We start from the raw sequence: 14,648 nt of genomic DNA, 5'->3' as shown, positions 1-14,648 counted from the left end.
AGCTGCTCTCCCACTATCTATCTGAAAGCTCAGAAATAGCCCCAAAAGACTGAGTGAATAACCTTTTGCTCTTCCTGTCAGCTGAAAGAAAAAGACAAAACTTTCTGGCAATGGTAAAAGTTTCCAGAAAGGAAGTTCCAAAAGTATTTTGATGTGCTTCCTTTCTATTGGAAGGATTTTTTTTAGCTTCTATTTCTATTTTAGAGTCAATTAATAAGGAATTAATATCATGCAAGATTATGATTATCATCAGTTCTGATTTTATTTCTGAATCCATTATGAAGCTTGACTTCCACAGTCAATACAAGTTGAATAAGCAGCAATTAGTCTCTGAGGTGGTTCTGAACTTCTTGCTTGTGCAAAAATTCAAGTCAATAAAAATAATAAGAAAAAAAGGACTTGGAAATAAACATCAATATTATCCATCTGAGTTCATAAAAAATAAACATTGAATCCTTTCGAGCCTAATTATAACCACACTGAATGGCAGGGCCCATGATTCAAGTGGCAAGGTGTGGCAGACTGCTTGGGGAGATGCTGTTTGTGTCTGCTCTGCTCTGTGCGGTTCTGGTCTGTGCAGGTCCAGATTGGACCTGACCTCAGAAAGGAGGCTTTGGGTTCAGGGCCAGCTCCTGCCTTGCCCAGAACCTCCCAGAAATTGAATTGCACAGGGAGAAGGGAAGGTAATCTCAAACAGGCCCATTTGGGGTAAGACCTCAAGTTGTTCTTGACTCACTCTGAGGAGCTGGGTGCAACACCTAAGCCAAAATTCATCTACGTGGACATGGTGACATTTTGGGAGAGTCTTGTCATATAATGGGGAAGGAGAATGCCTGAGCCTGTAGGATCTCTCTGTACAAGCTTAAATTTGCTGTCCTCCTGGTGTCCAGCCACTCCTGCTGCCCGCTGGGCTGCAGCCAGCATTGCCTTGTGGCAGCATTTTGGGGTAGCTTTTGGCAGGGCAATGCCAGGGAGGGCTCTCAGTCACTTCCAGCAAATTGGATGAGCTTTGCAGGCAGCCAGCTTTCAAGCCCTGTTTGTTACTGGTTCGGGACAGCAGCAGCTGGGGAAATGATGGGAAATCCCTTATTCTCTGAACCATCCAATTTCTCTCCAGTACATTGTTTCTTCTGTGTTTCTTTTCCTCCTGCTGCCCTCTGTTTTTAAGAGGAGAGGTGGGTTTAGAAAAGACATCTCTGCCCTTGCCAAAGCTCCTGCTGTTTTCACCCCGGCTGAGGTCGGCATCCCCTTTGCTGCAGAGATGACCGTCACGTTACAACGAGGCTGGAGCACTGTGCTGCCAGGGCAGGGGAGATGCAGAAGGAGCAAGGTCTCCTTTTAAATGCCATGGTCCCTGTGCGATAAATAATGCTTTTCCTATGACCTACTGGCCAAATGATCTTTCTTCAGGGATTGTTAGCAGGGGACTCTGTGAAGCAGCAGATGAAAGAGGAGAAGTGCCAGTTTAAAGCTGTTACCTCGATCCAAACTACAAAAGCAAGACAGAAATATGAGAGCTGGTTCCAGCTGGAGTACTGAAGCTGTTCCCCAGCTGGGTGTTGGTCATGCCCCACTGGTGTTGTGGGTCTGTGAACCCTCCCATTAGGTTAGGCTGGGAAAGTAGTAGTGATCCTCAGAGAAAGATGCCATGAACAGTTCAGCATGTCAATGCAACACCAGCTGGAATATTAAAGGAATTTACCATGTCAAAGGCAAATTGGGTGAGCAGTCCCCTTCCACTTGCACCGCATCTCTTTGTAATTTATGTTCCCCTTCCATCCCACTCTTTACTTTCCTCCTTTTGTTTTTTTCCTTCAGCAAAAGCTTACAGCCCAGAGTTTTACTATGATACTCCCAACCCCACCTTGAGCCAGAAGCAATCCAAGAATTACTCTTACATCTTGCAGTGGACACAGAAGGAGCCTGATGCTGTGGATCCCATCCTCAAGTATCGCCTGGAAGTCAGGCAGGTAAGGTCTGCTCTTCTGGAGCCTCAGTGCGTGCTCTTGGGAAGAGAACCTCAGAAAGCAGCTCCATCAATGCCTCCTTGCTGATTAAGAGCTGTAGTTGGGGAAACTGCCAGACCTTGACAGACTTATGCCTTCCCCACTGAATGGGAGAGACAGGCTGAGTACACAGCTCAGTGTTCATTAAGTCAGGTGTTGGGTACAATCGAGAGCTTTCAAAGCCCCACTGCCTCCCCTTGGACTGTTAATGCTCAGTGTTCTGAAGGGGGTTTTAATATGAACAAAAGCCCACAGTCATTAGTAGGTTTTAGAGATTTTATAGGCCAAAGATTCAAGCAAGTGGAATTCTACCCTCCCCGCTTGTATGAAATAAAGGGAATAAGCTGAAGAGCTCTCCAGGCAGGAACTGCAAGAAAAAGTCAGTGTCTGTTTGTGTTGCAAAAGGGCTTTCATACTGTCTCAGTAATGAAGCTATTGGGACTATATAAACTCTGCAGGGGAAGAGAAGTGGGTTTCAAGGTTTTCTGAATCTGAACAGAAATCACGCCAGAGCTGGGGCGGGTGGGGTGGGGAGTGAACTGAGGGAACATTGAAGAGATCACCGGTTGGAGAAGGTTAGGTAAGAGTCTGGTGTTTTTAAAGAGCACATTAACCTAACAGGATTGCCATGTACTTTCATCCAAGCTCAGCAAAGTGCCTGCATTCAACACATTTTAAAAACGGGGACACTTAAAATTGGCGGTTCTTGCCATTCAGTAGTAGCTTGGAAGCAAATGCATTTTGTAAGAAGTTTGTTTACTGCAGACAGAAAACAAAATAATTAAAAAGATCCCAGTGTCTCTCTCCTCTAGTTCTGCACAGTAGGCTTCAGTTTTATGTCTCCGTTTGCTTGTGAGCTCTCTGGGGTGGGACAGCCTTTGTTTGTTATTCATACAGCGCAGAGCACATTGTCAGTGCTTAATAATAACGCAGGACACAGGGGAGCCTCTAATAATGAAGGCAGTTTGTCATAGTACCCCTTCCCCGTTAGCCAAGTTTTGCTATTATCAGCACAGAAACTCAACAAACTAATTTGTGATTTTTATCTTTCTCCAGTGATATTGAGTTTTTTTTTTTCCTTTTGCATAGTGCCTAAAAGTAATTTTGGATCTTGTCCTCATTCAGCTTCTCCTGAAAGGGATTAAGAGAAGGAAAAGCCACATTTCTGCTTTATGACATAAAGGAAGCTGAGTGTCCGTGAAAGTTAAACCTTTTGACTTTGTTCACACCCTGTCAGTTATTGCTGTTAATGTTTCTTGTGCAGCAGCGGTACATCGTATTGACTCTTGAGAGGTGTATTTTGGAGGAGTGTTGTACTGTGACCCTGCTGTAATCCAATCTCATGTATGGGCAGGCTCTTAGAAATGGCTGCAGTTCCCATCTTGGTGGCTTGAATCTGAATAAGGGACAGCAGAGCAAGGAAGCAGCAGGGGAGATTTGTTACCAAACTCTGCTGAGCACAAGCAGGAAACAGTCTGGAAAGCGTGTTCATGATATTTTCTCCTGACCCTCCTACAAAGCCACTTGCATCTCATGGAGAGCCACTGGTTGCCTGTGCACCATCCTTGCTGAATGCAATGGCTTCCAGGTTCTAGCTGGGGTGGCACGAAAACCCTCCCAGAGAGCTGGGATTGAAGTGGATATTCTCCCCAGATTAAAAAAAAAAAAAAAAAAAAAAAAGGGGGGGGGGGAGGGGGACATTACAGGTAGTTGATTTATTTATTGATTTATTGTCATCATCAAGCTGATGAAAGCTTACCCAGCCAGCTCCTCCTCCAGCCCTGTGGGAGCTCACTGGTCTCCATGGCCAAGTGCTCTTCTGTATCCTAAGGATGAAGGAGAATCAAACAGCACACCTCTCAGGGTACCTGCTAGGTGGTGAGGGGCTGTCTGGGGGGAAGTTAACTATTGCTGAGCTGATATCCAAAGAGCAGCCAGCTGGGATGCCCACTGACGGTGACACACTTTGCTGGTTTTCCTTTTGCTCTCCCCAGTTTGCTTGAAGAGCTCTTGGCATATGTAATATCAAGATCCCTAAGTCGCAGAATGCTTTGCAAGGCACCTGGGAACCCTTGAATTAAATTTGTTTGCTGCAGCTGCTGAAAACGGGGCTGGGTGAGAGCAAAAGTGCTGCTTATTAATTGGTTGGTGCTGTGCTCTTCCAACTCTCCCTGTTCAACAGCTTCCACTGGCTGGCTGGGCATTCCTGTGGGGTTTGTAAGCAGTCTGGGGGAATTTGGTTTCCTAAGTAATGCATGGGGGCTTCCAGCAACACAGACAGGTGCATTTCCATAGGAGCCGATTGTTCCCAGCACCGCGGCACAGGCTGAGTGGCACAGCAGACGCACCAGTTCCAGTAGAATAAGAATTAACCTTAGATTAAAACCTAATAAACAGCCTGACAGCTTGGAGCCACTGACCCAGGCAAAGCACATACGATAGCATTGTGGAGCAAGCTTCTTGTAAAGCCTTTGTTGTGTGTCTTGGTAAATAGGCTGTGATTTCCTGGAGTGCATCAGTCAGGTGGGCTAGGCAGTGGCGTAGCGTTGAGTGCCAATTCCATGGGGAAAACTTCCCCATTGAAGAGCTGCAGGAGCCTCACAGATGGCTGTTCTGGGGGTTTGGGAGGTTTTCCCTTTCTTGCTCCAAGGCAACTGCTCCAAATGCTGTCTGTCTTACTTCACTGTAGCCAGTGAACTTAATGAGTCCGTAGCCTTGGGTCATTTGGTTGTGGGCTGATCCAGAAGGCTTTTGGGTGATTGCTTGGTCAGCTTTTTTTCTTCTCTGTGCTCTTGTAGCATGGAAAGGCACTGAGCCACTGCACTCCAACTGAAAATGCTTTTCGTTGCTTGGGGATTCAAAGCAGCCTCCTCAAACCAGATCTTTGCTTAAAAAATAAAAAGCCTTTTAAGTTGCTTGTTTCTCTCTGTATATTTTATCCCCTCCCAGAGTTCTGCTCTAACATTAAAGAGAAATGAGAAGCCATCTAATACTGCAAGCAGGTTGCATCCTGGAGGAAAGATCTGAGCTGGGCTGGTGGTTACGGTTGCGGGGGATAGTGGCAGAATTACTGTGCACGTAATGAGCTGGAACCCATCTGTGACCTGAGGCTGCAGGAGAAAGAGGAAGAAGAAGGTATTGGTGCAGAAGGGGAGTTTAATCTTCATTGTGCTCCTCGAGGAGACCTGAGGCTGCCGTTTCCCCTGCACCTTCCTGGGTAGACTTGGGCAGAAGAAGGCCAGCTTAACACCTTCCTGCCTTTCCCCTCTGTGGAACAGGCTTAGCCCTACCTGGCAGACAGACCCCTGCAATTTGCACCCAGCCAAGCCCAAACCCATGTGCTAATTTAGCTCACTGAGTTGTCACTTCAGATTAATTCGTGTCAGGGAGACTGTCTTTAATGAGAGTGGCCCTGCGCGATGCCCGAGTAATTGTGCAGCCGCTCTTTGTTTGTACTTTCATCCCCTCCATGTTGGATAAACATCCCCTGCTGTCCACAAAACTCATCTGGGCTCCTGAGCAGGCTGCCACTCGCCTCATCAGCCAGCCAGAGCAGCGTTAATGAGAGCTGTGGCGGTGGGGAGCCGGGCTCACCGTGAGGGGTGGTGACAGAGAACAGAGCTGTTTGGACATACATAGGACAGGGGCGTTAGCGGGAATTTAATGATTGTGATTAGGGCAGAAGGTTAACTCTGCTGACGGCCATTGCAACCCAGTGGGATTGTCTTAACGCTGAGGCCCACGGGCTGCAGACCTGTATCGCTTCATTTCTACCTCCGAGTCATTCTTTTGCTCTCCTCAGAGCCCATTTCAGCAGCGTCTGTCAGCTGCTGGCTGCCTGGGGCCTCATTAGTGCACGGAGCCAGCCGCCACTCCAAGGGCGTGCAGGGCAGGGCTGGCCTTCATGCTCTCTCATCACGTACCAAGCAGGGGTTGTGCAACTCGAGAGGGAGGACAAGTAAACCGTACTTGAGGCCACATGCTTCTACATTAAGCGTTAGTGCAGAGCACTGTTAGCTCACACTACTGTTTTCCCCCTTTCATGCACCACTGTAGCTTGATGAACCCATGTAGGTGGCCCTTGATGCATGACAAGCACAACCTGATGAAGCTGGATGCATCTTCCAATGCTTGTGAGCAACCCTGTGACATAATCATGGAATCACAGGATGGTTTCGGTTGGAAGGGACCTTAAAGAACACGTAAATCCAATCCCCTGCCATGGGCAGGGTCACCTCCCACCAGACCAGGTTGCCCAAAGCTCTATCCATCCTGACCTTGAACACCTCCAGGGATGGGGCATCCACAGCTGCTCTGGGCAGCCTGTGCCAGTGCCTCATCACCCTCTGAGTAAAGAACTTCTTCCTAATGTCTAATCTGAACCTACCCTCTTTTAGTTTAAAGCCATTACCACTTGTCCTATAACTACATTCCCTGACAGAGTCCCTCCTCAGCTTTCCTGTAGGTCCTCTTTAGGTACTGACTGTAAGGCCACTATATGGTCTCCCCAGATCCTTCATTTCTTTCTTCAGGGGGGCTTGCCTGAGTGCTACAGAAGAAGAAAGCTCTGCATAAGACAGGCAGGGGTGGCTGAACTCGTTTTACAAACAAACAGGCTAACGTGTTGCTGGCTCCCAGGGGCTGCATGCTGTCTGGGCAGCGCTGCCATCACCAAGGTAACAGAGATGGGGCTGTGAACAGGCCTGTGTCCATAGCCCTAATCCCGAGGCTCCTTATGGCCCTGTGATCCTCGTGGCCCCATCCTGCGTGTCCCCCCTCTAGTGTTTTCAGGTGGGGGACACTGCAGGAGCTGGGGAGGTGATGCCGTGAGGCTTTATGAGAGCTTAGCTCTCTAGGAGGTTCTTTTAACTCCTTTTCATACTAGAAGATAAGATTAAATGATGAAGTTGTGGTTGGTAAACTGGGGAGGCTGCCATCATACTCTGGATCAAATGTGAGCTGTACAGCACTCACCTTGTGTTACCTGGAGGATGGGAAGCACTTGTGATGCTGATTCCTCCAAGAAATCCTCCCCACTGAGTGAAGCTGAGAGTCTGTTTAACTGGACGGCATGGTTTGATGTCTCAGCACAAGGCATAGACAGGGCACATGGAAAAGGGAAGTGCAAACCCCTTTTCCTTTCCTCCTCCCTGCTACAGCATCACTGTCCTAGCCTGAGGAAGAGGAGCGTGGTTTCTCACAAAGAAGCAGATAGCACCCCTGGCTGCTTGTTAGATGCTCCATGGATCAAAAGACTTGTGGGGTGTGACAAAGGGCACATCCCTTTACCATTCATCGTGTCACTGGGTATGGTTTGTGCTGGGGTTGTCTCACTGGTGCCAGGACTGGGGACTGCAGTGACTTGGCCTTGCAATGTTTGCCCAGGACTGAATTTCAAAACAGACCTTCTGTTGTGGGAAGGCTTGTAAGTCACACCTGCTGGAAAGCTTCTGTAGTCCTCTTTTCTTTTTTGCCTGCCCCGTCTGCCAGTTTGATGTCTGATCACAGGCTGCTGTCGTATAGGACAAAGTCAAATCAACGCAATTCCACCTACCTGCTGAGCTGCCCTCTGTAGCAAGAAGAGGTGGTTTTTCAGGTCTAACTCCCCTGTCTCCCCCACTGATGGTTTTTTTTCTTTTTCTTTTTCTTTTTCTTTTTTTTTCCAACTTTTGTGCAGGCAGTGAGAATAGGCAGATTACATTTGTGCTCTCCAGCCAGTTGCCTTCAGTTATGCTAGTGGCGTACGTGATGCTGCAAGAAGTCAGCCCTGAGGGAGGTGGAAAAGGCTGCAGAAGGAAGCCAGTGTGTCAGGGCAGTGTGTTTAGCAGGTGGTTCAAACAGCCATCACGATGCAAAGCCAGGGAAAGCAAGGGGAGGGAGAGGTGACACTGCCTTTTTTTTTTAGGCTGCGAGAGGAGGAGAGGTTTGGGATGTGGTGGGGCTGAGTGGCAGCCACACTCTGGAGGAAGGAGAGCTGGCTGATCAATAGCATATGATGGACAAGCTCTGCTTGAGTCTTAATGAGATTGTTATGAAGGGCCTGGGGAGTAAAGCCATAACTGTACCACAGGCAGCTGGGAACAGAGAGGGCAGGATCCTGCCTCAGCTGTGTTCTCTCCTGCCTGTAAAGGAGACACAGCATCAGTCACTGCAGCTGACAGTATGCCGAACCATCCCTCTTTTCACCCCCAGCAATCCGCCATTTGGGGTGCGTCCATGAGAGCAGCTGCTAAAGCAAGACCCTTTCTACCTGTGCTGGAGGGGAAGGCTCATCCCAGAGGGATGTTAGGAGGGGGTGGGAAGCAAGAAGCTTTTTCCTCATTTCATATACATGTATGTATTTGTTACTGGCTAAGTCAGCAACAGAGGAGCTTCCACTAGTGCCAATGGGGTTTCCAAGAGTTTCCTCCACGCCCTTCCTCACTGCAGGTGGAGGTGTCTGCCTGGCCATGGGTGTTGTTAGCCCTGTCAGCTGGAGTGTCAGGGTGGCTCCTGCAAGGCTGGTCAGGGATGCTCAACACTGGTCTGAACAGCACAGGTGGGTCAGGTGAGTTCAGTGGAAACACCTGGGAGCAGTGGGATGAGGTTTCTCCTAGGTCTGCCAAATACCTTCCAGTTCTGCTAGTGAGTCTTCCCTTGTCCCACAAACAATGCCTAAGAAATGAATTTGCCTGACATATTCTGTCTTTTTGCATTCGCACGTTGCTCTTCATTATGATTCATGGTTTTCTTGGTCCAGAGATCATTTGCAATCAGGTAATCGGGGAAAAAATGGCAATATGAGCAGTGGCAAGTTAATCATGCTTTAGGCTCATGCTACCATTTCTCCTCTCGGATTATACCAAGTAAAGTAACCTGCCCACAACAGGGTAGCAAAAAGCTTTACAACATGGCTTGCCATTCGAAAGGTGTGTTGGAGTTGAGATTTCATTTTAACATTCACTTTTCATAAGAACTGCTCCCAGTGCAATTCAAGCACTTGATTGGGCAAGAGAGAAAGCAGGCTATTGTTTAGCTTTCCTGGTACAAGGGAATAATTAGACCAGTTTTTCCACTCTTAGCTCTGTTTGGAATAGTTACAGTGCCTGAGAACAGTATGAATAATCTTGCTAGAAAGGCTCATATGCTCTTAAAACGCATGTAGTTACAAAATCTCATCTATCTCTAGCTCCTAACACCACTGTTCAGTGCTCATTCAGGGTAAGGAGAATGTGAGAGAAGAGATAATCACATTCACCCAACCAATATACCCCCTCGTATCAGCCTTGCAGGCTTGAGATGTTGTTTTCACACCCTCGTGCTTGTTTGTATCTAGCAGGCTCTTGGCTTCTGTTTTACAAAACTGAGCACAGGATGAAAAATGCTTGCCAGGTCTCAAAGGTAAAAGCAAGTCCTTTGTGTGCATCTCTGATCCACACTCCTTCAGTGGCTTCAAGGGGTACATGCCGGTTATCGAGTCTTTTTGAGAGTCCCTATTGATAGTCTGTGATGTAGCTTCCTCCCATTTACTCTGCTCGTCTGTTGTTGTCAGTAGTCAGTCCGTGTTCCTCCTGCTGCTTTGGAGTCTTTTCTTTACACACCTTCCCCTTCCCTATTCCCTCTCATTATTTTCCACCTCTTCAGTCTATTGTTTCCATCTCCTTTTTTGTTTCCTTTTTCTTTTTTTCTTTTTTTTTTTTTTATTTTTTTTTCCTGGCTCTCGCTTCCTAGAGCATGTTGGAGATAAGCAGAGAAAGCGAGTGAAGGGGGAAGGGTTTGGAAGGGAGATGTAATCTCTCCCGTAGCTAGTGACAAACTGGCAGGAGTATGCACTAGGAGGATTTTTTGACCATGCCTCAGAAAGAAACAAAGCCTATGCGGTCTTGCTGCCAGTGCAGGCTGCATGGAGAAACGTGAAGGATTTTTATGGCTCTCCCTGCATATGCTGTGCTGCCTGCCCCTGCTTTACTAGAGGTAAGATTGCAAATGCAATTGAGTTAGAGGTGGCCCATAGGCACGGGGATGATACTTGCCTGTGTACCTTCTTTATGTGTACCAGACTGGAAAGCCCAGAGTCACACACGGAGGCTGCTTCTGCTCCAGTAAGCAATAGCCCCATAGTTTATTATCTGTGGTTTGTAAGGGTGAAGGTGCCCTAACAGTGAGCTCTGACAGAGTCTAAAGGGGGCCTGGGAGGTGGCAATGCCTGTTGGTTGCATGGGTCTCAGTAAGGCTCAACCATATTATAGGCAATACGGCTCAGGGCCCAACCTAACTGAAGCTGGGACAATTTGGGTTGCTTTTACTTCTCAGGCCACACGAACCCCAACACAGGCTCCTTGCACAGACTGGGGAGCGTGTGGCTCTCCCTCCCTTCCCACCTCTCCCCAAATTCAGCTGCTGTTTTCCTCTTCTCCTCCAGCACCTGGGCTCCTCAGGACATGCAGCCTTGCAATGCTCCACTCAGGCCATGGCTCATGACGTTGCCAGTCATGCTGTGCCTCAGTTAAGGCTTTCACTTTGTCTCCCTGACAGAGTGAAGATTAGGTCTGCTCTTCTTAGACCGGGGAACATATGCTAATAAAATACATATTGCTTTCTGATCAGCCCCTAATGAAAGACATTATTGAAGAGTGTGGAACAAGCACTTACAGTAATTCATGACAGCACCAATTTGGCTTCTCTGGGAAGCTGTAAACTGCTGCTCTCGGCACCTAATGAGGATGGGCAGCTGATTGCCTGCGTGAGAGAAAGAGAGAGAGGCTGTCTCCTGGCTAGGATGGCTCCAGCTGTCCTCTGCAGCTACTGAAGGTCGCGGTTACTTCTCTCTTTGGAGCTAGGGATGTCTCAGCCCAGAAAGGGAGCCTTCTGCTAAGGACGGTCTAAGAAGAAAACCTTCCAGGACTCCTCATTTAGACTGAATAATGGATTTGCTTTGGCTACTCATGCTTGCTTAACCCCAGAGTCTGAACCTGTGTGCTTGACTGATGAACAACGTAGGCATGAATTTTGGTTCACTGGTGTGCTTGTCTAGCAGATGCCAATTTTGTTTGCAGTGTGATTATTTGCTCGAGAAACCCCTAATAAGTATTGGTCATCAAGCAAGGAAACGGAAATGAATCCATGTTTAAATTTATCCTAGAGCTTTAATTGATGCTGTTTATGCTTGACATCATTTCAGTTCAAGGTGGTGATGAAGTACTAACCCAGGAACATGTTTCTATCCAATCTAACAGGCACAGGAAGCTTAATGAGAAATTGTAGGGAAATGTCACAGCTACTGTAAGTCTCCATAGCCAAACCAAATTTCTCCACTTCCCCAAACTCACCTAAATTGCTTTTGCAGATGGCAGCTACCCTGCTGAGGGGGAAGGCATCTTCACTGTGGCTCATAACTTGCAGTCAGATCAGAATCTCCTATTAGGTGTGTGCTGCTGAAATATGTGTGTGATAACCATTGGGAAGGTAATGACACCACAGTGAAAGATCAGGATACTGTAAAGAAGATCTGGGAGGCTAAAAACTACTTGAGTGGGTCAGGTGGGATGAAATGCAGCAGTACAAATGCAAGGTTGTGACCGTGGGACGTGCTAGCAGAGGAATCTGCTACAAGCTGGGAGCTCATCAGTGGGAAATGATTGACATGGAGGCATGATGTGGGTGAATGAGCTGATTGCAGGGAGCTGCTGGTGAGAGGCAGGTGTGCCAAGGGCAAATGCACTCCTACGTGAAGCCCGAGGTACCTCCAGGGAAGGTGGAGTGGAGCAACTGCATGCTATATGCAGGGCTGGGATACCCAGTGAGTGGGATCGTGCAGTAAAGGATTATAGAGTAGATCAGGGAAAGTGAGAGTGTGTTACAAGAGGAAGCACAGAGTGCTCTGCTTGCTTAGCCTAGCGAAGCAAAGGGTGAAAGGGGATGTGATTGCTGTCTATGAAAACAACAGAGGGTCAAGCAGCAGGGAGGGAAAAGGGCCATTTAAGCTAAAGGACAATACTGTCACAAGATCAACTGGGTGCAAGCTGCCTGCGAATAAATTCAGGCTGGAAATGAGATCATTAGGGCAGTCAGGCCCTGGAACAGCCATCCACCAGGAGCAGCAGGCCAAACGGGAATGGCATTTAAGATGGGATTTGATATGTTCATAAAACAAACGAGCAGAAGTAGCCCCTGCGGTGCCAGGAGACTGGACTCTGTGAGCCAGCACTGCACCTCCCCTGCTGCATCCCTGGAGGTGGCCATGCTGCTCCCTTTCCTAAACTCCTGGAAGTTGGAAGGATGTTGCCAGGGCAGAGGGGTTTTATCCCTCTGCCAAAATACAGAGAGCAAGAATCAAATTGATAGTGTCCAAATGTAACGTCAAAGAAAACCCATCTTCCTCTGCTCTGTCCCGTGGTGCCAAGGTGATGTCAAGGACCAGACTCTCGATCCACTGCCATGTGCCAGAGAGTGAATGGGAAGAAGTGGGAGAGAAGGATCAGTGGAAAATCCTGCAGCTTCATGTCCAGTAGTTGTCTTGTCTCCACCTTCCTCATGCCTCTGTTTTTTGAACATTTTTAATTTATTTTTTTCCCAAGGAATTTGCTGTGATGTTATTTTCACCCATGGAACTAATCTCCTGGAATCTCCTTCTTTAGCAGTAGCCACTGGATGATTAAATACCTTAATGCGAGAAGCTCTGTGTGGGGACAACTCTGCTCATTGTCCCAGCCCAACTGCTGTTCATTTCAAGGCACATGGAGCACCTGCAAATGCTCCTGTGGGTCTGGCCTTTGGGCAATTTGCTCAGTCTTGGACACTGTAATCATAAATCCTGTCATCACCTTTTCTCTTTTCCTTCTTTTTTTTTTTTCTCATTTTTTTTTTCTCTTTTTTTTTTCCAATCTTGAGAAGCCTGTGGCATCTAAACTCTTTGAAGTTACCTCTCTGCAAGGGATCCTGTAGCTCTGGAGGTGCAGTTGGTGCAGAAATAGAGGGCACGGCATGTCTGCTGTAGTAGCATGGTGCTTTGCATTGCAGAGTCCTGCATTCATCTCAGGAGTTGCCACCAGCACCGTAAAAAAGCTCAATCCCTTCCAGTCCCAAGGCAGAGTGCCTGGGAGCATCTTTCCTGGCTGTCACCAGCTGAAGACCACAAGTGCTGCTAGTGTCATCGTGTTAAAACCAGTGGTGTGATTGTTCCTGGTGAGGTGCTGTGGAAATGCACAGGGAGTGAAATGAGAGCTGGTGTGAGACTGCTGGGTCACCCCAGCCCACTTTTGTGTCCATCTCCTCTGTCTTCAGCACACATAGCTGGGGATGGGAGCCAGGAGTTTCCCCAGCTCCCCATGCCTGCAGTTAGCTGGGGGTGAGAGCACCAGTGGGCAGGTGGCCACCCTTTCTGGTTGGTGCTGAATGAAGGAGCAGCCAGGGGAACTGGAAGGAGGCAGAGGAAAGAAGGGAGAGAGGGTGAGAGCGTGGAGAAAGGATTTTGAGAGAGGGTGCTGGAGAGCAGAGCTCATGTGCTGAGCAGGGTTGTTGAAAAACGGGGGCAAATAAGGAGAGATCAGCAGGAGTGGAGTGCTGGGAAGCAGGGTGCCCACCAAGCGGCTCCTTTGCTCTGATCTGCTTGCTGGAGAATCTGCACGATTTTCGTGTACATTTTTCTAGCTGGTGTTTGCAATGATTCCCCGGAGCCTAATGCTGAAACAGGTTTCCTTTCTGATTTCAGTTTCTCCCCTAAACAAGCGTGCAGCTGCTTAGAGTGCAGCAGGCTGTGGGGGCACGTGCGTGGCTGCTCGGGTCGCACCGAGTCCCAGCACACGTGGGTGATCCTGCTCTTGTGAATCCGTGGTGTGGCTTGCTGGGCAGCAGTACAACATTAACTATTGATGGATGTGTTTGCTAATATGCCTAGGCTTTATTATATCTGCTAGCTGTTATGTACCTGGCTTAAATGTCATTCAGTCTGAAAAGGACATTCTTTGTTCCTTTAACAAACAGAAAGCCTAGGCATGGTGGTGTCGTACTTTGGACCTTTCTGCTGAGACGGTGTCCCAGCTGGGAACACAATGTGGTGGCAGAGGTAGTGTGGCACCTCGCTTTTCTCTCTGAGGCTCTTGCTGTGTGTTCCTCAACCATGAGCTGGCTCAGTAGGCCAAGCCCTCTCTGTGGATGACAAACCAGTTCACAGGATAAGTCGGGGACTGGGTAGACAAGGACTGCCGACAAGGTGTGATGGTGAGGAATGAGAACAGGCAGACCTAGTCTGCAGTTCTGGGAGGCTTGAGGGCTAAATGCACATGTGAGTGTTTGTGCGTGCTCTCCCTTGGTTGCCAATATTGCTTACAAGTGACAAGGAAAGGGACAGCTTGCATACTGTTTGTGTTGAATACATATGCCCCACCTGGGGCTGATTTTGTCTTTTGTAAGGTGTTTCTAGCAAACCTGTGCTGCAAGAGCATTCCCACCTCTGCATCCTGTGTGATATTTGCAGCCAGCTGGTGGAAACAGTGTGGGTTTGTTTGTTTTTTCTCTTCCCATCCCCTCCCTCTCATTATTTGAAATGGAAGGAGGTAAAGGCAGAAATGAGGCTGTGCGTTGCGCTGTGCTCTTGTTCTGGCCCTGCTGGCAGCATCCTGAGCCTGGTGATGAATGAGCTTGGTGTGTGAGATCCTCCACAGA

At 48.1% G+C, this 14,648-nt stretch overlaps 1 protein-coding gene across 1 annotated transcript in view; it reads left to right on the top strand.

Moving 5' to 3' along the window:
* MDGA1 (MAM domain containing glycosylphosphatidylinositol anchor 1) overlaps positions 1-14,648 on the top strand; it is a gene marked incomplete at its 5' end in the record, with an annotated part of 132,499 nt that overhangs the window by 88,117 nt on the left and 29,734 nt on the right. The window contains one exon of the mRNA XM_082755484.1: positions 1,819-1,970. Within this exon, the coding sequence (XP_082611610.1) occupies positions 1,819-1,970 (152 nt within the window). The remainder of the gene's footprint in view (positions 1-1,818; positions 1,971-14,648) is intronic.

The sequence above is a fragment of the Aythya marila genome, assembly GCF_965140915.1.
Source record: "Aythya marila genome assembly, chromosome: 3".
NCBI lineage: Eukaryota > Metazoa > Chordata > Aves > Anseriformes > Anatidae > Aythya > Aythya marila.
The sequence above is the reverse complement of the archived record's forward strand: the minus strand, read 5'-3'. Positions and strand labels throughout refer to the sequence as shown.